Source organism: Nomascus leucogenys, chromosome 9, assembly GCF_006542625.1.
Source record: "Nomascus leucogenys isolate Asia chromosome 9, Asia_NLE_v1, whole genome shotgun sequence".
In the NCBI taxonomy this organism is placed as follows: Eukaryota; Metazoa; Chordata; class Mammalia; order Primates; family Hylobatidae; genus Nomascus; species Nomascus leucogenys.
In genome coordinates, this window is record NC_044389.1 from 13978438 (window position 1) to 14006078 (window position 27641).

General features: G+C 48.6%; 1 protein-coding gene across 4 annotated transcripts; it reads right to left on the reverse strand.

Annotated features, from left to right (window-relative positions):
* Positions 1-1956: 1956 nt before the first annotated feature.
* RNPEP (arginyl aminopeptidase) lies at positions 1957-27477 on the reverse strand. Of its 4 annotated transcripts, none has more exons than XM_030818646.1 (11): positions 25672-27477; positions 19398-19538; positions 18909-19057; positions 11877-11993; positions 10623-10861; positions 8157-8270; positions 6730-6842; positions 6451-6559; positions 4727-4951; positions 3689-3831; positions 1957-2545 (listed from the first exon to the last, which is right to left on the reverse strand). In XM_030818646.1, exons 1-11 carry the CDS (start codon positions 26116-26118, stop codon positions 2387-2389), a joined length of 1956 nt encoding a protein of 651 aa, XP_030674506.1. In that variant the 5' UTR covers positions 26119-27477; the 3' UTR covers positions 1957-2386. The 4 variants fall into 4 exon arrangements, with proteins under 4 accessions (XP_030674506.1, XP_030674508.1, XP_030674509.1 ...); XM_030818648.1 differs by having other exon boundaries at positions 10623-10858; positions 25672-27476; XM_030818649.1 differs by lacking the exon at positions 25672-27477 and adding an exon at positions 21055-21173.
* Between the last annotated feature and the right edge of the window lie 164 nt (positions 27478-27641).

The window sequence follows — 27641 nt, forward strand, 5'->3', positions numbered from 1 at the left end:
TGGGGATGGGAGTGGGGAGAAGGTTCCAGGATAGTGGTCAAGAGAGCAATGGAGCAGGATGCCAGGGGCTTCCCAGTATTCTGTGATGGCAAAAACAACCCACTGGCCTCCCCTCTCCCCACAGAGCTTGCCCGCACGGCAGCACAGCCTCATCTTTGGGATAGGAGAATGTCCTACAAAAGGACAGGCACATCCAGTAGTCCTGTCAGGTACCAAGGTGGTGAGTGAGGCAGGCTGCACAGCTCAGGATACCCACGCTATGTAATGGGAGACCCCAAAAAGTTAGTGGAGTCACAGCACAGCTGTTAGAGGAAGGGCTTCCAGCCTTTCCTTCCACTGACCCTTCATGATTACTGGGCCTATTGGTGCTATAGGTTTTTGTACAGAGCAAGGAAAGATAGCTACTGACAAGCTAGATAAAAGGTTGGGGAGAGGGGGAGGCAACTGGATAGCCCTAAAATAGTCCTTCCCAATAACATATTGCCAGGAACAGTCCTGAAAGAGCCACGGAAGCAGTTTGCTGTCAAAATGCCAGTGCCTGGAGAAGCTCTTCTGATACTGGGCCTCCAGATCCCTCACCTATGACCCACGTCACCCTCTCTGACAGTGGAGCTGAGTGTGCCATGGGGCAGAGGCCTCTCCAGTCTACCACTTGGTCACCACTAGTCCATTGCTCTTGCTGAGTGAAAGCAAATCGACTCATTCCCAACCCTTGTGCAGGGGAGGGAGGAAGCCTGTTTGATAACCTAAATCCGAGGACAGAGCAGAGCTGTGAACAAAGCCTGTTTCAGGGGTGCCCCGTATTTAAGAAAGGCAACTGAAACACACTAAATATTTCTTCCAACCCTCTCCTCATCCCACTCCCAAACCCAGATTGCTAACTGTTTAGGTCCCCATGTTGAGGCCAGGAAATCAGAATTTAGTGCTAAGTTCTAAAAGAATTTACTGATTACTATTCAAATAGTTATCTAGGAGCAAAGACAAGTGAGGCCCAGTGAAGCCTTGGGGATGGGGAGAAGCATAGATAAAAAGTCATAAGACACTTTTTTATTTTTGAGATAGGGTCTCACTCTGTCACTCAGGCTGGAGTTCAGTGGCACAATCAAGACTCACTGTGGCCTTGACCTCTTGGGCTCAAGTGATTCTCCTGCCTCAGCCTCCTGAGTAGTTGAAACCACAGGAATGCATCACACCCAGTTTTGTTTTGTTTTGTTTTGTTTTTTTTTTTTTGAGAAGTCTTGCTCTGTCACCCAGGCCGGAGTGCAGTGGCGTGATCTCAGTTTACTGCAACCTTCACCTCCCAGGTTCAAGTGATTCTCCTGCCTCAGCCTCCCAAGTAACTGGAATCTTCCCCTGCAAGGTGTGAGCCACCATGCCTGGCTAATTTTTGAATCTATCTCTTTTTTCAGTAGAGATGGGGTTTCACCATGTTGGCCATGCTGGTCTCAAACTTCTGACCTCAACTGATTTGCCTGCCTCAGCCTCCCATAGTGTTGAGATTTCAGGCATGAGCCACCACACCCGGCTTTTTTTTTTTTTTTTTTTGGTAGAGATGAAGTCCTGCTATGTTGGCCAGGGTGGTCTCAAACTCCTGGGCTCAAGCGATCCTCTTGCCTCAGCCTCCCAAAGTGCTGGGATTACAGGCATGAGCCACCGTGCCCAGCCCATTTTTTTTTTCTTAGTGATGGAAAAGATAATAGGAATGCTGCTGCAGATAGAGAATTCAGCTGCTTCACAGAGAACTGGAATGCTATTCCTTTTTCATTTTCCTGCACCAGCTGTGCCATTTTGCCATATTTTTGTTCATATGTGTAGGACACCTACCTCCTTCACCCTGGCTGTTTCCTGAGGACAGGAAAACACTGTCATTCTCTGGGCCTCCCCCAGTGACCTTTCCTGAACAAACACAGTGAGGACCTCTGGTGGAAGAAATTTAATAGTCACTCAATCCGTAACTTAATTTTTGCTTGAAAACTTTATTAAAATAAGGATTAAACCTGAAAAAAGAACAGTCAGAATGCCAGCCCTTTGCATAAAATCAGCAAGAAAAAGGAGAGAAAGAGAAAAAAGAAAAGAAGAGAATCAGTCCTCTCCACTTCTTCCCAGAGACTTAGGTGGGGAGAAGACCCGCTGCCCTGCAGTGCCCGCAGCCTGTAGCGGGGAGAGCTGTGGGCAGGTTCTCTGTCTCAGGGCTCAGTGGGCTATAGAGAAGTAAGTTCCCACCAGAGCAGAGGCCCAAGAGTCACAGATACCTAAGCCTGGAGAACAGATTATCCTGAGGGGATATAAACTCCAGTAAGTTGATCAGAGAACAGGAATTTGGGAACAAACAATTATTCTGAAAGCCTGGAGAGCCTGAAGAGGCAGGGGCCATGCACACGAGCCTCTAACTGCCCTTGGGTGCCACGATCTGCTGGACATAGTTGACAACATTGCTGTGGAGCTGGGAGGTGGTGGATGCAAAGGTCTCCTTGGCGAGGGTCTGGGCCACCTCACTGCCACCCATCATTGCGTGGTACAGCGGAAGTGTATACTTCTGTTTCCCCTGCAAGAAACACACATACACATGCCTAAGAAGCTTGCCTGGTGGGTCTGTCCAGCCCTCCTGCCCCCAGTGCCAGTCTAACAGCAGCCATGGCTAGGTGCTAAAAGGGATGTGGGTACCACAGCTGGAATGAGGAGTTTCTCATCAGAAGTGCTCTAATTCAGGTATCTTCTTGGGGGCCAAAGATCCATGGAGATGGATCTCAATATGCATCCCAACCCATGCTAACATGGGGATGTCTACACTCAACAAAACGAATGAGTTGGGTTGACACAATGGGACTCCAGACTTTTGGAAAGGTGTAGGTGGTGAGCCACCAAGTGAATAGCACATATCAACGGCTGCAGCACATAAAGCTCACAGCCGCATACGGTCCAACTGCAGTCAAACAAAGGAAAACCCACAGGTCAAATTCACACAAATATAAGCCAGCGACATCACAAGTTCCTAAAATCCAGAACCTTGAGGGAGCCATCAGAGGGCTCAGAATATCCCCAAACAGGCACACAGCCCTGACTTTATGCAGAGCACTGCTTCGTCTCCATTCCAGCCCCTCCCTGCTCCGGAATCTGATAACATTCGGTTCATCCTGAGAGCCTGGGGCCTTTCCCCAACAGGGCAACTTTCTTTTTTTTTTTTTGAGACGGAGTCTCGCTCTCTCACCCAGGCTGGAGTGCAGTGGCGCTATCTCGGCTCACTGCAAGCTCCGCCTCCCGGGTTCACATAGTGACAGAGGGTCTGGCTGCTGCCCCAACCATGCCCAAGTCACAGGGCAGCAGGGACCTAACCTCCAAGCCTTTGCTCCTCTTGCTTGGCCTCTGGCCCCTTTCCCTCTTGTGTTTCCCGCATGATGCTGTCACCCTCTTTTCCACCTCTGGGTTGGCTCTGGCCAGCTTTTTTCCCTGGGGTCTCACCAGCTGAAATGCAGAAAGCTCTGCAAGCCTGCGGGCCTCCTCTTGTCCCTAGGGCAATGCCCTCATAGCCACACTAGTAAAGAGGCTGAGTGGTAGGGTCCTCAGGTCATTTGCCCCTCCCTCTGTGCCTCAGATGAGTCCTGGATGAGCCCCGCCCACATGATTACTTCACGTATGGCCGAGTGGGTCCCGGTGTGCTTTTGGGAACAGCGAGGCAGGGGTCACCCACCTGGTTATGCAGGAACTCCTTCACTTTCCAGAAATCTTTCTGGTAGTCGTTCTTAAGGACAATTTGGCCCCATCGTAGCCGGAGCTCTGCATTCCGGGCATTTGAGATACTTGGGTATGTCTCTCCAAGTTTTTTCACATTCCCTGGAGAAGAGAAATAAATGGTTTGTGGCTGGTCATGGTGGGTCACGCCTGTAACACTAGAACTTTGGGAGGCTGAGGTGGGCGGATCACTTGAGGTCAGGAGTGTGAGACCAGCCTGGCCAACATGGTGAAACCCCATCTCTACTAAAAATACCAAACAAAATTGGCCGGGTGTGGTGGCGCACGCCTGTAATCCCAGCTACTTGGAGGCTGAGGCGCTAGAATCAAGAATCGCTTGAACTCAGAAGGTGGAGGTTGCCATGAGCCAATAGCACCACTGCACTCCAGCCTGGTCGATAGAGCAAGATTAAAGCAGACATATTCCCCCAATATCTGTCCCATTTTTTCTCCTACCACTCACCTGCTAAAAGTCATCTTGGCTCTAACTTCTTTTTAACCCCTTGGTGAATATTATGTTGACTGAGCAGCCACAAAGCATTAGTGGTTGAGAGCTCTGGATGAGTGGGTTCTGTGCGACCTGTTTGTACCTCAAGTTCATTCTCTGTCACCTGGGTATTAACATCACACCACCTACTTCCCAGAGAAGTTGTGGGAATTAAATGACTTAATAGACACAAAGGCCTTACAAGAGTCGCCTGCAGGAGCTTCGGACTTGAGCAATGCCAGGCTTTGTGACTTTGTTCTTGTGGTGCTTATAAGTAGAACCCATAACCTCCCGATGGCACATTCCTTGTGGAGTGCCAGCCTCCCTAGTGTACGTGGCAGTCCCCTAACCCATAACCTCCCGATGGCACATTCTTTGTGGAGTGCCAGTCTCCCTAGTGTTATGTGGCAGTCCCCTAGGGGCAGGCATCACTACTTTTTGTGAGCCTCCCTCTAGCCCCTGACATAAAGCTCTGCACACAAGGAGCCCTGGTTCACCATTTTTTCTTACCAGGAGGGAGAGGGGATTTCTGGAGGATCTTATCCAGGAAGTAGACCAGCTGGTAGGTCTTCCAGGGAGAGATGGCCACGGCTTCAATGGCCTTCATATCCAGCTCCTCAGCTGCCCACAGCTGGGCTAGCTCTTCAGCAGGCTTCATGAGTGAGTCCCCAGGGGAGAGATCAGGGAGGTAAGGGGGCCAGCCAGGGGTATTCAGCCATCGATCAAACTCAAAACCTGTTTGGGAGGAGAGAAGACACTATCAGAATTCTCTGGCCAGGTTACGGTCAGCTGGTTCAAGCAACTCCCAGAGACCTCAAGTTTCTCCTCTCTCCATCCCAAACTCTTTCCCCAGCATTTAACATTACTTTCCCATTTAACTATTTGCTCCAGCAGGGTCCTAGTTATAATGATACCTAGAGACTGTGCCGTTTCGACCGTGAAAGTGCTTTTCGCTTCAAATTAGCACTGTGTTGTCAGAGCCAAGTTGGTGGATGCTCTATTCACGTGCACGTTCTCCTACTGATCACCAGAACCACACTGTACGTAAGCACCCGGGCTCTAGGACCAGGCTGCCTGGGTTCCTACCCCTGCTCTGTCATTAACCAGCTGGGAGGCCACGGGCATGTTACTTCACCTCTCTGCACCTCAGTTTTATCTATAAAGTGGGGGTGATAGGCCCTGCCTCAGCGATGGTTATGAGGATTACATGAGCAAATAAACATTAAAAGCTTAGCATATCGCCTGATGCATAGTAAGTACTCTGGAATTATTAACTATCATTAGCTCCGGAGGCCCATGACATTAAAATGCAAGCCTCCAACCGAACAGTAGGTGCTGCTAAAGGCCTGACCAATCCTACTGTCAGAGGACGCAGACTTCATCAAACCAAGAGTGACTCAAGGTTCAGGTCACAGCAAGAAGTGGGGGTATGTCTAATGGACTGTGTCATCTATGACAGGACATTTTTTGTTTTTTCTTTGGAAGCAGTACCTCCCAGGCAGAAATTGGAGGCTGGACGCAGTGGCTCACGCCTGTAATCCCAGCACTTTGGGAGACCGAGGCAGGTGGATCACCTGAGGTCAGGAGTTTGAGACCAGCCTGACCAACATGGAGAAACCCTGTCTCTACTAAAAATACAAAATTAGCCGGGTGTGGTGGCGCGTGCCTGTAATCCCAGCTACTCGGGAGGTTGAGACAGGAGAATCGCTTGAACCCGGGAGGCGGAGGTTGCGGTGAGCCGAGATGGTGCCATTGCACTCCAGCCTGGGCAACAAGACTGAAACTCCATCTCAAAAAAAAAAAAAAAAAAAGAAAGAAAGAAATAAGGAGGGCCACTGGGGTTGCCTTCACTCAGAAGGCTGTAGGAGGGGGTGCTGCCTCCACTACTGCCCTGTTGAGTTTTAGCTTGGGGCAGTGGTGCAGCAGCAGCAGTGGCAGCTCTCTGGGCAAGTTAAGAGTCTGACTATGTGTGTCCAGGTGTGAGGAAAACAAGAGGAGGGGAGAGAGGAGAGGAGAGAGTAAGGAAACAGACTGGGAGAAAATGAGGCAGAGAGGAGTCAAAAGAAGTCATTTTTGTGGAATAAATCCCAGGATTCTGGGTTTGCTTCCCAAAATGCCTCTACCTAGCTGACTCTGACCCAGCGTTTTCCCATCCACCACCAACTTTCTGAGTGTAAATGAGATCTCATTCTCTACTATTTTTTAGAAGCCTGTGGGCCAGTTCCTCTGCTTACCTGGAATGATATCCACTCTCTTTTTCTTAAGCTCAGGGAAATATTCCAAGTAGAAGTCCAGAAAGTCATCGGCTAAGATGCTTTGGAATTTGAATTCATGCACATAGGCCTGTGAGGAGGGAAGGCTCTTCACACCCTCTCTGGCCCCATGGGGAGTGGTGTCCCTCTGCGTCCTGGGTCCTCCTCCAACCCCTTACCTCTTTCGCCCCCTGCCTCTACCCTTGATCAGGCCCAGTGGCTTTATCCGCTCCTCTTCCTTCTCCCCTCATGTGACTATACCTTGAGAAAATTGTCAAACTGATCCTGATCACCCACCAAGTGGGCCAGGTATGAGACAAAGCAGAAACCTTTCTCGTAGGGGGTCTCATTATAGGTGTCGTCCGGGTCAACGCCTGGCAGAGGAGAAAGCAAACAAGATTTGAGCTTTTGTAGCCTGTCACCCGTAACATTCTTCTCTAGTGCCACAGTCAAAGACTAGCAATGGAAGAGATCAGAATTCAGCTTCCCCAGGGACAGCAAGGCCAAGACTCTCTCTTAAGACTCTCTCTCAAGGCCAAGATCTCTATCCAGCGATTGGGCCTCTCTCAAGGTACTTCCAAGATCTCAGAGGGCCATTCACTGTGGATCTAATATGAAGACAAAGAAACCAGCCTTCCAGAGGAGCGGACACATTTCCTTAGTCCCAGGATACACTTTGTGTGGGTAGGTTCCATCAGCTCTTCCCACTGAGCACCAAGCTGTGTCTTTTCTATCCCTATTGGTCACCACCTAAATACTCAACCTCCCCTCTCAGATCATTTTTTTTTTTTTTTTTTTTTTTTTTTTGAGATGGAGTCTTGCTCTATCGCCCAGGCTGGAGTGCAGTGGTGCGATCTCAGCTCACTGCAACCTCTGCCTCCTGGGGTCGAGCGATTCTCCTGCCTCAGCCTCCCCAGTAGCTGGGATTACAGGTGTGCATCACCACACCCAGCTAATTTTTGTATTTTTAGTAGAGATGGGGTTCTCCATATTGGCTAGGCTGGTCTTGAACTCTTGACCTCATGATCTGCCCGCTTTGGCCTGGGATTACAGGCGTGAACCACCATGCCGAGCCAATGTGTTGTTTTCACAGCTGTTCCAGGCTAAAACTAACTACCAGTCTCTAAGAAATTCATCTGCACACTTAACGGCATCAAGGAACATGAGCTTCAATTGCATAAAAAGGTTTCAGATTAGTCACACATGGAATGAAAGAAAATGTTAGCAAGTAAAAAGATCTGAATTTGGAGAGAGGACCCGGATCTCAGTTGCAGTCATGCACTGATTAGGTACATGACCTGGACAAGACACTTAACTTGTCTGGCACTCAGTCTCGGCCTCTGTAAAATAAGGCTAATGCTTGTACTCTACAGAATCCACAGATCTGCTCTGATGATCATGAAGGAATGGGAAAGAGCCTGGTAAAATGATATCGACTTGTTTGACAAATGCAAAGCAATGGTGAAGTCATCATGAACCACACAGACTGGACAGAACTCCTATCTGGCTGCAATGGCTTGGGTTCAGTCAGCCCAGTGGCCAGAGAATTGGCTAGAAAGAGCTCTGGAGTGCCCCTCCCTCCAAATGAAGTATTCTAAGTGTGCACTGATCAACATGAAGTTCACATTAACTTGGGGCTCCAAGCTCAATTGAGGGCAGTGGGTGTCAGACAGAGGAGCCTCCTGGACCTGGTTCAATCTTCACGCGGAGCTTGTTGAGTGGGTTTTCCTCTCCAGTGATGTCCATGTGCTGACGCAGCAGAGCCCGCCCCGTTGCAGCCTCCAAGCAGGTGTACGCAGCGCCTGGTGCAGAATCAAACGTAAGCCCCAGGAAAAAGTCTGTCACCACATCCAAATGTATTTTCCTGACAGAGACACTGTGCTGCCTCCTTGTGGCCTCAAGAAGAACAGCGACAGATACCTGAAGCTTAATAACATTACCCTCCTGGGGACCCAGGGCAAATAGGGACAGTTAGAGAGAGCCTGACTCAGTCCCTAGCTCCCTGTTGCTGTGGGCTACAAAGGACTTGGTTAACTCAGGCTGTTGGTCTCTCTCCTAAGTGAGGACTGGGGGAATCGCACCTTTCTGACAGTTACCTTTCCTTATCAAAGTACTGTTTTTATTTTATCTTATTTCATTTATTTTATTATTTTATTTTATTTTTTGAGACAGAGCCTCACTCTGTCGCCCAGGCTGGAGTGCAGTGGCGCGATCTTGGCTCACTGCAACCTCCGTCTCCTCCTGGGTTCAAGCGATTCTTCTGCATCAGCCTCCCGAGTAGCCGGGATTACAGGTGTGCACAATCACGCCCAGCTAATTTTTGTATTTTTAGTAGAGAGGGGGCTTCACCACATTGGCCAAGCTCAAACTCCTGACCTCAGGTGATCCGCCCACCTTGGCCTCCCAAAGTGCTAGGATTACAAGTGTGAGCCACCACGCCTGGCCTCCGGCCTTATTTTTAGAAAATGATTTGATCTTTTTTTTTTTTTTTCGAGACAGAGTCTCGCTCTGTTGCCCAGCCTGGAGTGCAGTGGCACGATCTCGGCTCAGTGCATCCTCTGCCTCCTGGATTCAAGCAGTTCTCCTATCTCAGCTTCCCAAGTAGCTGGGACTACAGGCACACACCACGATGCCTAGCTAATTTTTGTATTTTTAGTAGAGACGGGGTTTCACCATATTGGTCAGGCTGGTCTCACACTCCTAACCTCAGGTGATCCACCCGCCTCAGGCGTGAGCCACCGTGCCTGGCAATGACTTGATCTTCTGTGAAAACTTAGAACTATTTTCATCTGACTGTTTCTGTCAGACAAAAGAAATTATCAACCCCAAATTTTTAAGGATCTCTAAGTCTCCTTCTGCATTAAAAACAATGACTGAGGGAACAGTGGAGGGGTGGGGCACAGGGTTTTGGAACCAGCCAGCTCTGCCCTTTCCTAGATGTTTTGACCTGAGTAAGTGACTTAGCCTCTCTCAGCCTCAGTTTCTTCAACTGTACAATGGGATAAAAATATTTGCTTGCAGGATTCCTAATGGCTGATTAAGATATTCACAAACAGGCTCTTGCTATATATATTCTGAATGAAAGTATAGAATTTGTACAAACTTTCTGGAAGATAATGGACAATATGTACTAAAAAGACTACGTAATTTAAAATGTTCAGGGCCAGGCGCAGTGGCTCACAGCTGTTGTCTCAGCACTTTGGGAGGCTTAGGCAGGCAGGTTACTTGAGGCCAGGAGTTCAAGACCAGTCTGGCCAATATGCCGAAATCCTGTCTCTACTAAAAACATAAAAACTAGCCGGGCATGGTGGTACATGCCTGTAATCCCAGCTACAGGGGGTGGGATGTGGGGGAGCTGAGGCAGGAGAATTGCTTGAACCACAGAGGTGGAGGTTGCAATCAGCCGAGATTGCAACACTGCACTCCAGCCTGGGCAACAGAACAAGACTCTGTCTCAAAAAAAAAAAAAAAAAAAAAAAAGTTCAGACCCAGAAATTATGTTTCTAAGAATTTATCATTATTGAAATCATCTGATATGAATAGACATTTATATGTAAGGAAATTTGGAACATATTTCAATGGAAAATTGGAAACAACCAGTAAATTAAAAAACATCCATATATGCAGCTATAGAAGAAAATCTAATGGGCCGGGCGCAGTGGCTCAAGCCTGTAATCCTAGCACTTTGGGAGGCCGAGGCGGCTGGATCACCTGAGGTCGGGAGTTCGAGACCAGTCTGACCAACATGGAGAAACCTCGTCTCTTCTAAAAATACAAAATTAGCCAGCTGTGGTGGCGCATGCCTGTAATCCCAGCTACTGGGGAGGCTGAGGCAAGAGAATCGCTTGAACCCGGGAGGCGGAGGTTGCAGTGAGCCGAGATTGTGCCATTGCACTCCAGCCTGGGCAACAAGAGTGAAACTCTGTCTCAAAAAAAAAAAAATCTAATGACCTGGGGAAGTGTTTTTTTAAAAAAAGTCAGTTGTTAAACCATGTATGGTTTGACAATTCATACATACAGAAAAATGTTGGATACGCACTACTGCCTCGTCTCTTCACACCCACTTGTATTCTGAAACCCCATAAGAAGATCACACTGGCCCCACAGGTTAAGAATGGGAGGCAGAGTCCTTAGGAGAGGGGTGGGCACTTTACCAAAGAGGATGGTGGAGATCCTCCTCTGGGCGTACATGGTGAAACCTTCATTGAGCCAGAATTCACCCCAGTTGGCGTTGGTGACCAGGTTCCCAAACCAACTGTGGGAGATCTCATGGATGATGACATCTGCCAAGGAGCGGTCCCCAGCTAGCAGGCAGGGGGTGACAAAGGTCAGACAAGGGTTCTCCATTCCTCCAAATGGAAAGGACGGTGGCATGAAGAGCAAGTCATACCTGCTGAGAAGCGGGTAGGTGACCGAGAGGCCCTGACTTCCCAGAGCAGACCCTACCTCGCTTCCCTTTCCAGCCTATTTCTAAGCCCTAAGAGATGCAGTCACTAAACAGGCAGAGTACGATTTCAGGCCCAGTGTGGAAAATAAAGCCCAGGCTCCTCAATGCTTCTCCCACGTGGCTCCCCTGCCTCGCTGGAACTTCCCTCATCCAGGTGGTGTCTGCTCTCCCGGAGCTCACTCTCCAGGCATTTGTTTCCCTCTCTCCTTCCAAGCAGGTGTGGAGGTGGTAAGTGTATTATCAGCTCCATCACATGGAGTTCCCTGGAGGCCAACTTGGAGTCATAAAGACCAACGTGGAGCCTTTTATCTAAGGAGCCTAAAGTCTGAAGATGTGAAAGTTAAAAACAGAGTGTGGGGAAACTTCCAGCAATGGGAAAACACAGGTCAACAAAGGACCTTGACAGTGCTGCCCCATCTCAAACTTGGCAACTGCAGGTCACATTTTGATCATCTCAAGAACCTCTTCTCTGCTGGGCCTAGTGGCTCACACCTGTAATCCCAGCACTTTGGGAGGCCAAGGCGGACAGATCACCTGAGATCAGGAGTTTGAGACCAGCCTGGCCAACATGGTGAAGCCCTGTCTCTACTAAAAATACAAAAATTAGCTGAGTGTGGTGGAGGGCATCTGTAATCCCAGCTACTCTGGAGGCTGAGGCAGGAGAATCGCTTGAACCTGGGAGGTGGAGGTTGCAGTGAGCTGAGATCATGCCAGGGTACTCCAGCCTGGGCAACAGAGCAAGACTCCATCTCAAAAAAAAAAAGAACCTCATCTCCTAGGTCCTCTCCTCAGCAAGTGAGGAGCCTGGCTTATACCCTCCTCTTTTCCTCCTCTCCTTCACATCTGGGATCAGGGAAACTTTGCTCTGGGAGGCAGGAGGTGGAGAAGCCACACGAAGAGGAAGAGTGGAAACCAGGGACTCAGTTTAACAGGAGACACTAGCGTCAATGTGATACCACACCTTCCCCAAACATAAGGTCCAAAAAGCTTCTCTCCTGTTGCCAAAAATTCTTCTATCACCCCGTTGTACTCCTCCTTGGCGGCATCAATCAGGCAGGGCTCAGCCCACACCCGGCTCCTAAAGACAAGAGAGCAGAGAAAGCAGAATGGTGTTTAGAGACCATCGCGGTGACCTGATCCTGAAAGCACCTGTAGAAAATTGGCCTCCGCCAAGTGAATGTGACAATGCAGTCAGCCACCGGGACGGAGTGCAAGATCAGATCACCACACAGATCCAAGGGACCGCTCACCACACCTGAGAAACAAGAACCCAAGACAGCCTCATGGAGGTGGAACCATGCTACACGGTTATGGCTTCGCTACTGAATGTGATCTTGCAAAAGTGATTTAACTTCTGAACCTCAGTTTCCTCATCTGTAAAATGAGTGAAGATTAAATAAGACAACACACAAAAGCCCCTCAAGAACAGTGGTTTATACAGTAAATGTTAGTTTTCTTCTCCGTACTTATAGGAGAGATAAGAATAAAGACAGGTTCTTGCTCTGTTGCCCAGGCTAGAGTACAGTGGTGTGATCCAACCTCCGCCTCCTGGGGCTCAAATGATCCTTCCACCTCAGCTCCCCAGCCCCAGTAGCTAGGACTACAGGTGCATGCCATCATGCCTGGCTAATTTTTTTATTTTTGTAGAGGTAGGGTTTCGCGATGTTGCCCTGGCTGGTCTCAAACTCCTGGGCTCAAGTGATTCACCTGCCTCAGCCTCTCAAAGTGCTGGGATTACAGGCATGAGCCACTGTGTCCGACCCAAACCTACTAATGTTAACAGAAATTTGTTAACTGCCTTAGGTACAATAATAGGATTGTGGTTATAAGGGAGAATGCTTCTATTCTTCAGAGGCACACAGATTTACTTGCTTTTAAATGGTCTAGCAAAAATAAAAACAAATCCACTCATAAAACTAATATGACAAAGTAGATGGTTCTATAGGTGTTCAATGCATCATCCTTTCAATTTTCTAAATATTTGAAATTTTCCTGATAAAAAGATAGGGAAACAAAGGTGGCTTGGAGGAAACAAAAACAAAAACAAAACAAGAAGATCCAGTCTAATGGAAAGATGCAATGGACTCAGGGCTCCTGCAGCCAAAGGCTCTGCTTGACCAAGAGCCCCTGGCTGCGCTGTATAACTGCTTTTCCACACGGACATATGAATACGACTGGCTGGGCCTAGTGGCTCACGTCTGTAATCCCAGTACTTTGGGAGGCCAAAGTGGGCGGTTCACCTGAGGTCAAGAGTATGAGACCAGCCTGGCCAACATGGTGAAACCCCGTTTCTACTAAAAAAAAAATACAAAAAAAAAAAAAAAAATATATATATATATATATATATATATATATTACCAGGGCATGGTGGTGCGTGCCTGTAATCCCAGCTACTTGAAAGGCTGAGGCAAGAGAATCACTTGAACCTGGGAGGCGGAGGTTGCAGGGAGCCAAGATCACGCCATCGCACTCCAGCCTGGGCAACAGAGTAAGACACTGTTTCAAAAAAAAAAAAAAAGAGACTGATGGCAAAGTGGGATGGGTCCAGGCCAGGATGAGGGAAAACTTCCTCTGCCTTTGCTGAAGCATAGGAACTATTCTAACAGGAAGAAAAGACACAGGGAAACCAGTATCAGGTCCTTCCCAAATATCAAAAGCAAAGACCTAGCCATGGAACATGCATATACATGTGAGGAGGCACCGAGAGTCTGGGATTACTCGAGGACAGGCTCAGACTGCAATGTGGGAGGCAGTGGCAGGAGGTGGGACATGAGAGGCCCAAGAGGGTCAGGTCATAAAGAACCTCAGACGCACTGTTACAGAATTGGACCTTCAGAGCCACGGGAGCATTTTAAGCCAACAAGTGACATTATCAGATTTAGTTTTAAGAGATCACCCTGGCTGCAGGACACAGAAAATATGTTAAACTACAAGAATGGGTGAGCTTCTCCAAGGAAAGCATGTAGAAGAAAAGAACAGGTCAAGGACAGAGCCTTGGGCAACACCGACACACAAGGAGCTGGGCAGAGGAGTCAGGGAAGGAGATGAGAAAGGACTAAGCAGGAGGCCCGACGACCAGCATGGGTGGTGTCACAGAAGCCAGGGGAGGGTCAATGGGGGCAGAAGAAAAACAGCAGAACATGAAGGCAAGGGCTAAAAAGCATCACGTGTTATCTGTGTTGAGGTGAATGGCCTCTCACTACAAAGTTTCAACAGCATGTCAAGGGTGGGGGGCTGGATTCCAATGGGTTGTAGCAATAAATGATTGTGGGGTGGGGGGGTTTCAAGAAGTGCAGCCAGTGAGTATACATGCCACTCAAGTCACCTGGCTACAGAGGGAAGGACAGTGTGTTGTGCCAGAAGAGAATACGGAGTTAAGGGTTTTTTGTTTTTTGTTTGTCTTTTGAAACGGAGTCTTGCTCTGTTGCCCAGGCTGGAGTGCAGTGGCACAATCTCGGCTCACTGCAAGCTCCACCTCCCGGGTTCACACCATTCTCCTGCCTCAGCCTCCCAAGTAGCTGGGACTACAGGCGTGAGGCACTGCACCCGACCGAGTCTGTTTTTTTTTTTTTTTTGGCTTTTTTTTTGAGGTGGAGTCTCACTTTGTTGCCCAGGCTGGAGTGCAGTAGTGCAATCTCGGCTCACTGCAACCTCCACCTCCCACGTTCAAGTGATTCTCCTGCCTCAGCCTCCTGAGTAGCTGGGATTATAAGCATGCACCACCATGTCCAGCTGATTTTTGTGTTTTTAGGAGAGATGGGGTTTCACCACGTTGGCCAGGCTAGTCTCAAACTCTTGACCTCAGGTGATCCGCCCACCTTGGCCTCCCAAAGTGCTGGGATTACAAGCGTGAGCCACCGCGCCCAGCCTTGAGTTTGTTTTTTGCTTTGCTATAGATCTCAGAGAAACTGGTGCTTGTCTAGAGGGGGAGGCTGCAGATTTGAAGAGAGAGATGTGTAAATGATGAGGCAAAGTCCCAGAGGACATGTGAGGGAAGAGATTTGGCTTTAAACAGAAGGAAGGACCCTCGTTGCAGTCCGGAAGGATAAAAGCAGATGAAGATAACTTTTTAAGTAGAGGACAGGAAGCTGACATAATCATATCTGACGAATTTAATATTCTCAATAAAACAGGAGACAAGACCTTCTGCTTAAATGAGGGGATGGGATTGCATAGCAAACTTAAAGAGAAGAGTAAAGTCTTAGAACAGCTTAAAGGGAGTGAGATGGAAAGATAAATAAGAGGGCTGTTGAACGACCTTGAAAGCACACCTGCAGCTGAAGACTGTACATCTGCTACATTTTTCTGGAAAACCCCACACATGTCTATTTCGACTTTCCTTTAATTCCAACTTTTCACGAAGAATTGAGAAAGGTGTAGTGGTTATTACTGTGTAGTTTCACTATTTTCTTTTTTCTTTTTTTTTTTTTTGAGACGGAGTCTCGCTTTGTCGCCCAGGCTGGAGTGCAGTGGCGCAATCTCGGCTCACTGCAAGCTCCGCCTCCCGGGTTCACGCCATTCTCCTGCCTCAGCCTCTCCGAGTAGCTGGGACTACAGGCGCCCGCCACCACGCCCGGCTAATTTTTTTTTTTTGTATTTTTAGTAGAGACGGGGTTTCACCGTGGTTTCGATCTCCTGACCTCGTGATCCGCCCGCCTCGGCCTCCCAAAGTGCTGGGATTACAAGCGTGAGCCACCGCACCCGGCCAGTTTCACAATTTTCTACAGCTCCCAAATACCCACTTATAGAAGTAGAGAAAAGGAATTGTATAACAAGGGACTGGGACATTATAGCAGCGGGATAGTGGGCAAGGGGCTCTGGGGTGCTGGTAAGAGGTAACCAACCACACACTTGGGCCAGGGAGGGAAGCCCAGTCAGGAGGGTCTTGACTGCCCAGGAGAAATGAGTGGCTTGCCGGAAGGGAGGCTGCCATGAGCTCAAGGAGAAGACATGGTGGAATACAGTGGGAGAGAGGCTGTCAGAGAGCTGGAAGGTTAGCAGAGTCAGGATGAATGAGGACAAGGGGCTCAAGGGGCTTAAAAGTTCAGATATGGTACAGTTCATGACAATGACGATGTCTAGGCTCTAGATCCCAGAGCATGGGTGTGAACATGGGTGGCGGACAGAGTGGAGAAGGCTCCCTGAGTAGAGGTCAAGAAACCCTGAAGGTTGGTGTGGTGGCTCATGCCTGCAATCCAAACACTTTGGGAGGCCGAGGTGGGAGGATCTCTTGAGCCCAGGAGTTCAAGATCAGCCTGGACAACATAGCAAGACCTTGCTCCTGCAAAAAACAAACAAAATTAACTGGGCATGGTGACAGAGTAGCTGTGGTCCCAGCTACTCTGGAGACTGAAGTGGGAGGATTGTTTGAGCCTGGTAGCTTGAGGTTCAATGGGCTGTTATTGTGCCACTGCATTCCAGCCTGGGCAAGAGAGCGAGGCAAGAAAAGAAAGAAAGAAAGAGAGAGGGAGGGAGGGAGAAAGAGAAGGGCAGAGCAGGGCAGGGCACAAGAAACCCTGCAGCCACCCTCAACCCTGGGTGTTAGGAGAGAAAAGTCGCCAAAGATGATGTGACAGGAAACCAGACAGAAAAAGACCATGGGATGGCAGTCAGTGTCTTCAAGGAATTACTTTGTGAACTGTTCTACCACCACCTTGGATATCAAAATTACCATAGTCCTTCAGCCCAGTGGACTTCAGCTTGTTACAACTAGAAGGTTTAAGACAGTCATCCAAGATACCTCCACCAGGACACACATTTCTGTCAAAATAAATGAGGATGCTCTCAGTCAAGCTGCAATCTCACTACCTGTGGTATATTGCAAAGAGCACTGGATTTGCAATGGAAATACCTGAATTTTAATTCCAGTTTTGCCAACTAGTGGTCCTGCACAAGCCACTCACCACAGCCTTGGTTTGCTTATTTTTAAAATGTAGAAAGTATCATCCTCATGGAGTCTGTGTAAGGATTAGAAGAGATTATACATAAAAGGGCCTACTGGGATATACCCATAACTCCCCTCTGCCCCGGATTTTCCTCTTGCAGTAACAGGGACTGGGATAGGTGGCATACCTTGCCAGTAGACCCTCCCATTTAATAAACCCCCACGGCCGGGCGCGGTGGCTCATGCCTGTAATCCCAGCACTTTGGGAGGCTGAGGTGGGTGGATCACGAGGTCAGGAGTTCAAAACCAGCCTGGCCAACACAGTGAAACCCCGTCTCTATTAAAAATATAAAAATTAGCCAGAAATGGTGGCACGCACCTGTAGGCCCAGCTACTCGGGAGGCTGAGGCAGGAGAATTGCTTGAACCCGGGAGGCGGAGGTTGTGGTGAGCCAAGATCGTGCCACTGCACTCCAGCCTGGGCAACAGAGCAAGACTCCATTTCAAAAATAATAAATAAATAAACCCCCACAAGACCCTACAATGTGACCCAGGAGGCAAGGACTGTCTGTCTAATCCGGGAAGGAATAAGGCATTACCACCAGTTAAGTGGATTCTGTCACCTAGTTGGATATACCATGTTGTCATTTTATTACAGGCAGTGTAAAAAGAAATCATTATCACTCAGTATCTTTAGAATCTATTGTTCTCTCATTTCCCACTAATAGTTCATACTCTTACAAATAGAACCTTAGTAAGGGTATTCTTGGAAACGACATTCCTTTACTTATCTACTTGCTTGTCTATTGCAAAGATGACATCCTTTTGGTTATTTCCCGCCCTGCCTATTAGGAAGACAGCCCTTCGTGAGAGGAGGGCACTTTTGTCTTTCCAGACTGGTATTGTTTTGAGTGTGTGCACTGGGAGCAGACGCCAACGGAATCCCATTTATTATTCCATCTGATAACCAGAAACTAAGACTCATGATACCAGCAGTGCCACTGAGCCCAGTTATGAAGTCTGAGGCTTGTAACTAATCTTGTCAAGGACACCACTGCCTCTAGGAACTGGGAGCAGGGCCAGAGATAAAGAACAGCAACAGCGCCAGGAAAAGGTCACGGCTTCACCGTCCAGCCTGTGATGCTCCCACGTTGGGACCAAGCTATGGTGGCAGGTAATACGAGAGCCAGGAAAAACCTATACTCCTGGTCAAACCTCTTTTCTCAGGAAACCTTACAAAATCCCTTTTTATCTTCACAAGATCCATGTAACTTCATGGAGGCATTGCTGTCACCATAGGCTTAGACTCATGCATCTGCTGCAGACAGGAAGGAGAGTCCGCTTCCCTCTTAGAGGGAAATGATACCAAAGTTGTTATTTCCAGGAACTATGTGCAAAAGAAAATGGGGAAGATTTGGTACAAAGATAGGAAAGCGGATATAGCTGCTAGAAGGGCATTTAGAACTTAAAGATGTTAATAAAGATCCATTTCCCAAGCCGGGCATGATGGCTCATGCCTGTAATCCCAGCACTTTGGGAGGCCAAGGCGGGTGAATCACCTGAGGTCAGGAGTTCGAGAGCAGCCTGGCCAACATGGTGAAACCCTGTCTCTATGAAAAATACAAAAATTAGCCGAGCATGGTGGGGCATGCCTGCACTCCCAGTTACTTGGGAGGCTGGGGCAGGAGAATCGCTTGAACCCAGGAGGCAGAGGTTGCAGTGAGCCGAGATCGCACCATTGCACTCCAGTCCAGCCTGGGCAACACAGCGAGACTCCATCTCAAAAATAAAAAAAAAAATCCATTTCCCAAAACTGCAGCCTAAATTCCAACATCCCTCTGTAAGGCAGCCCAGGACAGCGCTACTGCTAGCAGGGATGATGATCTCATTCCAGGCAGCAGGATTAGAACTGGAGAGAGAGAGTGAGAAAGGCAGGGAGAAAAAGAGCACTTCCTCCAGCTGTGCTCATGCTGCATGAGCTGCAGAAAGGCTCTGGACTCACACAGAGGATCCAAGACTGCCCAAGAACCACCCCAGCAGGTCCACTGGTCAGAGTCCTCCTCTCCTCTGAGGCCAATCCAACCTTGCCTGTGGGGTCTTTGTCTCCTACCTGGGTCCAACTTCAGCCGAAACCAGATCTCCGATGGCCAAAGCTATCAGATAGGAGGGGATGGGCTGACACATCTGGAAGAAGAACTTATTTGGACCTCTCTTCTCCCAGGTACTAGCACTCATCACAGCTGTGAAGCCATCTGGGACCTGACAACAGAGAAAGCTTAGGAGATTTTACCTGGAGAGAGTCTCCTTTTGATTAGTTTGAATAAGAGCATGACCGGCCACCTGTGTGTGATGATAATGGCCTGGAGTCTATCTTGGAGAACACAAAGGTTTCAAGAAACTAAATCTGTGCTCAACTGATGGGATTTAGAGGAAGGCTACATACAACTTCAGTAGGTGGAAGAATTTAAAAGTAAGCAATTTTTCAGAAGTACCACTGAATGGATGAATAATAATTTACCACTGAAATGTGACCTGATTGATAGATCTGAAATCATTTATTAATCCCAAGGGCAGGTGCACCTAACCTTAGTCTCCTTACCTCAATAAGAGCTGAATACTTGTATTTAACAGCAGGCGTGTCAAAGCAAGGGAAGAAGGCCCGGTTTAGGACAGCCTGGCCCTGGGTGTACATAAAGGGCTTCTTCTTTCCTGCTGTCTGCTCAGGAGCCAACCAGCAAACCTAAGCGAAAAGAAGAACATTTCAGAACTGACATCTCCCACACGAGCTCAGTCTGGCCAGAGAAGTGAGCTGGCTGGAATGAGAGAATTTTAGGTAATCCTTAAAACCTTTCTGCCAGCCAGTCTGCTTCGACTAGAAAGCTCTTTCCTCTGTGTATTTAGTTCATCCTGGAATCCAAGCCAAAGTATGACATCCACTTCACAGGGCAGAGCCACCAGAAAGGTTCCATTCCTCACTGCATCCCATGGGTCATCTCAGAGACCCTGGACCTAGCCTCTGACCCTGTCATCTGTACCATATCTGTGTCCTTCTCACTGTAGTAGTTTCTTATCAAACAAAAAACTACTGAAGCAACTGCATTTGGACTTGTGATAAGACACAGAAAAGCAGAACTCAACTGGGAGTCAGTGATTAATATGTATCCTCTTTTTTTTTTTTGAGACAGAGTATCGCCCTGTCACCCAGGCTGGAGTATAGTGGTGCAATCTCGGCTCACTGCAACCTCGACCTCCCAGGTTCAAGCAATTCTCATGCCTCAGCCTCCCAAGTAGCTGGGACCACAGGCGTGGGCACCACGAAGCCCAGCTAATTTTTGTATTATAGAGATAGGGTTTCACCATGTTGGCCAGGCTGGTCTCCAACTCCTGGCCTCAAGCAACCTGCCTACCTCAGTCTCCCAAAGTGCTGGGATTACAGGCATAAGCCATCATGCTCAGCCTAATATATGTTTTTCTTTTTTTTTTCGAGGCAGAGTTTCACTCTTGTCACCCAGGCTGGAGTGCAATGGTGTGATCTTGGCTCACTGCAAACTCCACCTACTGGGTTCAAGCGAGTCTCCTGCCTCAGCCTCCCAAGTAGCTGGGATTACAGGCATGCATCACCACACCCGGCTAATTTTGTATTTTTAGTAGAGATGGGGTTTCATCATGTTGGTCAGGCTGGTCTTGAACTCCTGACCTCAGGTGATCTGCCCGCCTCAGCCTCCCACAGTGCTGGGATTACAGGCGTGAGCCACTGCACCTGGCCTAATATGTGCTTTCTATTCCTAAAATTTACCTTTTCAGAAGAAATGTATTTTATATGATGGGCACTGGTTATATGATTCTTTATCTGTGTTCTGTCAGCTCTTAAACAAAGGGCAAATCTGGGTTGGGTGCAGTGACTCACGCCTGTAATCCCAGCACTTTGGGAGTCCGACGCAGGTGGATCACTTGAGGTCAGGGGTTCATGACCAGCCTGGCTAACATGGTAAAACCCTGTTGCTACTAAAAATACAAAAATTAGCCGGGTGTGATGGCATGCACCTGTAATTCCAGCTACTCAGGAGGCTGAGGCAGGAGAATTGCTTGAACCCAGGAGGCAGAGGTTGCAGTGAGCTGAGATCATGCCTCATGCCACCGCACTCCAGCCTGGGTGACAGAGCGAGACTCTGCCTCAAAAAAAAAAAAAAAGGTCAAATCTGAATGATTTATAACAAAACCCACTTTTTGCCTATAGCAAACAGGCATTCATTTACCTGGAAGTGGGGCAGGGTGGAGCATAGGTCAGTAACAAATACCATTTAGAATTTAGAAATGGATTCGATTACTCCAGGATGATTTCATAGGGGAAGAAAACTTTCTGGCTGGACCTTCAAAGACATGCAGGATGGAGATGGCTGGAAAGGAAGAGAGGAGACATTCACAAGGAGACGAGCAGCAACATGAGCAGAGGCATAAACAGATGCAGGCTCCGGATGCAGAGTTGGGGAGGCAGGCCTGGGCAAGTCTAATGAAGGGCTCTGAACACAGCAGTGTCTGAGGTCTATTTTAAGAGGTATAAGGAAGCTACGTTGGGATGCTGGGTTTTTCTTTGAGTTTTTGTGTCTGAAAAATTTAATTAGTCTCCTTATAACAGGTACAGTGCAATCTAGAAAGGGATGAGAGAATAACTTCACAGTGGAGAAAGCTGATGAACACTGCTTCAGCCAGGGGACCGAGGTCAACGCTGACAGTCATATATCATGTGGATACTATGCGCCCTCAATACCTGATGAAAATGGCACTTTGGCCGGGCACGGTGGCTCACACATGTAATCCCAGCACTTTGGGAGGCTGAGGCGGGTGGATCACCTGAGGTCAGGAGTTCAAGACCAGCCTGGCCAACACAGTGAAACCCTGTGTCTACTAAAAATACAAAAATTAACCGGGGTGGTGGCATGTGCCTGTAGTCCCAGCTACTTCGGAGGCTGAGGGAGGACAATCGCTTGAACCAGGGAGGCGGAGGTTGCAGTGAGCCGAGATCACACCACTGCAGTCTAGCCTGGGTAACAAGAGTGAAACTCCATTTCAGGAAAAAAAAAAAGAAAAGAAAAGAAAAGAAAATGGCACTTTAAAACTCTGTGAATTTCCCCTCAAAACCCATAATCCCAATCTCATCATGAGAAAACATCAGATAAGTTCCAATACAGGCGCATCCTACACTATACCTGGCCAACACTTCTCAAAACTGTCAAGGTTGGCTGGGCTCAGTGGCTCACACCTGTAATGCCAGCACTTTGGGAGGTCAAGCCAGGAGGATTGCTTGAGGCCAGGAGTTTGAGACCAGCCTGGGCAACATAGGAGGACCCTGTCTCTACAGAAAAAATAAAAATAAAAAAATAAAAAACAAAAAACTGGCTGGGAGCAGTGACTCATGCCTGTAATTCTAGCACTTTCTTTGGGAGGCCAAGGTGGGAGGATTGTTTGTTTGAGCCTAAGCGTTTGAGACAAGCCTGGATAACACAGTGAGACCTCATCTCTACAAATAATAAATTCAAAAAATTAGCTGAGCGCAGTTGTATGCACCTGTGGTCCCAGCTACTTGGGCTGAGGCAGGAGGATCACTTGAACCAGGGGGATCAAGGCTGCAGTGAGCCATGATTGTGCCACTCACTGCACTACGGCCTGGGTGACAGAGCAAGACCCTGTCTCAAAAAACAAACAAACTGTCAAAGTTATATCAAAAACAAGGAAAGTCTGAGAAATTGTCACAGTCCCAAGAGGATACATGACAGCTAAATATAATGTGGAATTCTGGATGGCTTCCTGGAACAGAAAAAGGTATTAAGTAAAAACTAAGGGAATCTGAAAAAACTATGGACTCCAGTATTGGTACTGGCTTATTAATGATAACAAATATATTATTATACTAATGTAAAACGATTCAATCTTGGTTAATAATGTATCAGCATTGGTTAATTGTAACAAATGTGTCATACTAATGCCAAATGGTAGCAAGAGGGGAATCTGTGTGTATATGTGTATGTAGGGAGTACTGAACTGTATATGGGAACTCTCTGAACTAGCTGCTCAATTCTTCTTTAATGTTTTAAAATATAAAGTCTATTAAAAAAAAATTAAGCCAGGCATGTTGGCTCATGCTTGTAGTCCCAGCACTTTGGGACGCCAAAGCGGGCAGATGGCTTGAACCCAGGAGTTCAAGACCAGTGTGGGCAACATGGCAAAACCCCATCTCTACAAAAAATAACAAAAATTAGCCAAGCGTGGAGGTGGCAGGTCTGTGGTCAGTCCCAGCTACTCAGGAGGCTAAGGTGGGAGGATCACTTGAGCCAGGGAGGTCAAGGCTGCAGTGAGCTGAGATGGTGCCACTATACCAGTCAATAAGAATTGATCAATTGACTGATCATTGAATGCCATCAGTCAGTGATGTTTTTACTGATCAGCTGGGAAATGAGATTTTTTTTTTTTTTTTTTTTTTTTAGAAGGAGCCTCGCTCTGTCACCCAGGCTAGAGTGCAATGGCATGATCTCAGCTCACTGCAGCCTCTGTGTCCCAGATTCAAGTGATCCTCCTGCCTCAGCCTCCCAAGTAGCTGGGTTTACAGGTGTGAGCCACCACAACCAGCTAATTTTTGTATTTTTAGTGGAGATGGGGTTTCACCATGTTGGCCAGGCTGGTCTCAAACTCCTGACCTCAGGTGATCTGCCAGCCCTGGCCTCCCAAAGTGCTGGGATTACAGATGTGAGCCACTGCACCTAGCCTGGAAATGAGATTTTTAAAAAGAACAATGTAGGGAGCTTTTTGACCCCTTCTCAAAAAAAAAAAAAAAAAAGAAATACAAAAGTTAGCAGTAAGAGCTAACACAGCTTACTTACCATGTACCACGCACCATATTAGCCACTTATGGAAAGACAACTCATTTAACATATGTCAAGCACTTAGACTAGTGCCTGGCTCATCTTATTAAGTATTAGCCATCACCCCCCCCCGCCCACCAAAATTGCTTACTCATCATCTTTGCTTTTTTTTTTGTTAAAACAGGGTCGCACTCTGTTGCTCAGGCTGGAGTGCAGTGGTGTTATCAGGCTGTGAAAGGAAAATCTCTTGGGCCCCCAAAATCACTAAGGAAAACTCAAGCTGGGAACCGCTTAAGGCACACCTGCCTCCCATTCTGTTCAAAGCCACTCCTCTGCTCACTGAGATGGATGCATATCTGATTTGTTTCCTTTGGAAAGGCTCATCAGAAACTCAAAAGAATGTAACCATTTGTATATCACCTATCTGTGATCCGGAAGCCGCTTCATGTCTTCCTGCCTTTGCTTCAAGTTGTCCCGCCTTTTCAGACCCGACCAATGTACTTCTTACATATACTGATTGATGTATCATGTCTCCCTAATGTATAAAACCAAGCTGTGGGCGGGGCGCGGTGGCTCACGCCTGTAATCCCAGCACTTTGGGAGGCCGCCGAGGCAGGCGGATCAAGAGGTCAGGAGTTTGAGACCAGCCTGACCAACATAGTGAAATTTTGTCTCTCCTAAACAATACAAAAATTAGCCGGGTGTGGTGGCGCACGCCTGTAGTCCCAGCTACTAGGGAGGGTGAGGTACGAGAATCGCTTGAACCCGGAGGCAGAGGTTGCTGTGAGCCGAGATCTTGCCACTGCACTCCAGCCTGGACGAGAGTGAGACTCTACCTCAAATAAATAAACCAAAGAAAAATTAAACTATAAGAAAGCAGTTTACTATGAAACTTGCAACCAACTCTACCTCAGAGATAACTGGCAGCCACAGCCTAAGGACTCTCCAGGAAGGATTTTCTGACTCTTACAGACATAAGCCACGTAACTCCATCCTCTTATTTCCAATATTTGCCCCGTCCCGAAAAAACATTAAAGAGTTAACCAACAGTGAGAAGGCCAAATTATTATAATGCTTATAGCACCCTAATTCCAGTTCTCACTTTTACTCAAATTCTTTCGTTAATTAAATCCAGGAGGATTTCGTTAATCAAATCACAGGAGGAAACAAAAACAAAGATATGAACTTTAACCGTGGAACTAGAAGGCCACACAGAACAAAGAGCTAGATCAGCATCTGGCTAATTCCAGAGCCACCATTAGCAGAGATAAGGAGCCGGGCGCGGTGGCTCACGCCTGTAATCCCAGCACTTTGGGAGGCCGAGGCGGGCGGATCACGAGGTCAGGAGATGGAGACCATCCTGGCTAACACAGTGAAACCCCGTCTCTACTAAAAATACAAAAAAAAAATTAGCTGGGCGAGGCGGTGGACCGCTGTAGTCCCAGCTACTCGGGAGGCTGAGGCAGGAGAATGGCGTGAACCCCGGAGGGCGAAGCCTGCAGTGAGCCGAGATCGCGCGACTGCACTCCAGCCTGGGCGACAGCGAGACTCTGTCTCAAAAAAAAAAAAAAAAAAAAAAAAAAGCAGAGATAAGGTGGCTGATAATCAGGGACCTCGGCCCAAAAGTCCAAGACAGCACTAAGTGAAGTGCATGAACAACAGGTCACCTAGAAAGCCACGGAAGATGTTAGAAACGGCAGTGTGCGATGAGCGGGAATGCGGCGCAATCTAGACTAGCCTCCAGGGCCAGGGAGGAGACGCGGAAGGACGGAAAGGGCGAAGGATGCGCCGCCCAGTGGCTGGAGGAAGTCCAGAAGAAGGAAACCAGGCAGCCCGGGAGGAAAAGAGGAAGCAAGGACAGGAGGCCTAGAGGCGGCGCGCGGGGAGTAGGCCCCTCCAGGGACGCTCTGGAAGGGTGCTCCCTGTCCCGCCCGGGTGGGGTAGGTGCGGGTGCAGGGCGGCTCGGGGCCGGAAGGGCGGGCACGCAGCGGCGGGCGCAGGCCGGGGCACACTCACCCCGGGTCCCTCCCCGACGCGGTAGGTGAGCAGCACCTGGAGGCGCTCGGAGGCGCGGCAGGGCTGCGGGAAGGACACGCACAGGGCCTGGCCATAGTGCGAGAAGGGCTGCGTGTAGAAGCTCACGGGCTCCGCAGGCGACTCCTCCGAGCCGGGCAGCTCCCGCCGCAGCGCCGCCGCCGTCACCTCCAGGCACGGGTGCGAGTCCAGCCGCAGCTCGGCGGCGCCCTCGGGCTCCAGGCAGCGCAGGTCCAGGACCGCGGTGCCGCTCAGCCCCCGGCTCCCTGCGCCGGGCCCTGGAGGCCCGAACTCAGCCCGCAGGTCCAGGTGCAAGTGCAGCAGCTCAAAGGCCCGGAAGTTGGAGGCTGAGGCCACGTCCACCGCCTGCGTGGAGTGCAGCGGCCGCCGGGCCGCGCCGCTGCCGGGGGAAGGCTCGCCGCTCGCCATGGTCCGCAGCGCCGTTGCTCACCCGCCGGGCCGCGAACCCGAGGGGAGCCCCGCCCCGAGGGCCGCGGGCCCCGCCCCCGAAATCTGCTCCCGACCGCATCCCCTCCCTGCGCTCTACCGCCCACTCTTCTAGCTGCACCCGTGCCTCGGGACTTAGGACAAAAGAGGCCGGTGGGATCGTGTGGCCCCCGTTTGCCCACCCGTATCCTACTGAGGTGTTCCAGTCGTTCCGGTGGGGCACCCTTCTCTGCTGACCCTTCCTGCTTCCGCATCTAGGCAGCGGCGAGGACTGAGCCCTGGATGGGAAGGTCTGAGTTCCAGATCTTACACCCAGCGATAAGCCAGTTGTTAGGACTGTGTGTCACCTTGGGCAAGTCGCGCAAGAAACATGAATCTTCCCAAGCCTCTTTCTGCACCAGTAAAATAGAGTCATAATATCTGTGTATCTCACGAGGTAATGTGAGAACTCTACCAGGTAAACCTGTCTAACACTCGGCAAACGGTAAAACCCTGCACAACTTCACGGAATTCACACTGGATCGAGCCTGGTCCCCCAGCAACTACAGGCACGCCTATCTTTCTATTGTTGGGTTAAGGGACAGGAATCAGCACGCGCAATTTAAGGCCTGGCTGTCCATCGCATGTCACTTCTATTTCCCTTACTGTATTGTACCGCTTATTGAGCTAGGTATTCTCCACTGAATACTTTGTTTCTCTTCTGTACCAGTGGGTTGCAATGGGCCTTCTATGAATAGGAGCTAATCAATGATGATGTTTTTACCGTTCAGCTAGGAAATGAGATTTTTAAAAAGACATTATAGGGAGTTTTTCATTAAGGGAAATAGTATTCTGTTCTGTGCTTCCTAGTTTTATAGAGTTGAAATTATTTTATTTCATGAAATACTGCTTATGGTAGATAATTATTTTGATATTCCATGTAAGTTCAATGTCAGGGTTTTTTGTTTGTTTAACTCCAGAAACCTTAGAAACTTGCTTTTCTGTAGCATTGAGAACAGCGCTTGGTACATATTAGACATTGAATACTCCTATCTTGACATTATTCAGTCTTCGATGCAATGCACTTGTTGAGTATCTGCTGGACACCAGTTGTTAAGCCAAGTGCCTGGGGTACAGTTTGAATAAGTCTGGCACAATTCCTCTTCCTGTGGTGTTCATAGCCTAACTCACATTTTAGCACACGCACAAGAAAACAGGTCACGACACTTCCATGTGCTGCGCTTGATAGGGAAGAAAAGGATGCTGGGGAGCACAACGAAGGGATGCCTAGCCTGATCCTTCTAGTTAAATATTGACAGAGGAAGAGGATGTCATCCTTAGCTAAAGGGTAAAAGATTTTAGGCTGGGTGTGGTGGCTCACGCCTGTAATCCCAACACTTTGGGAAGCTGAGGCGGGAGGATCGCTTGAGCCCAGGAGTTCAAGATGAGGCTAGGCAACAGAGGGAGACCCCCTCGCTACAAAAAATTTTTTAAAAATTAGCTGGGTGTGGTGATGCACACCTGTG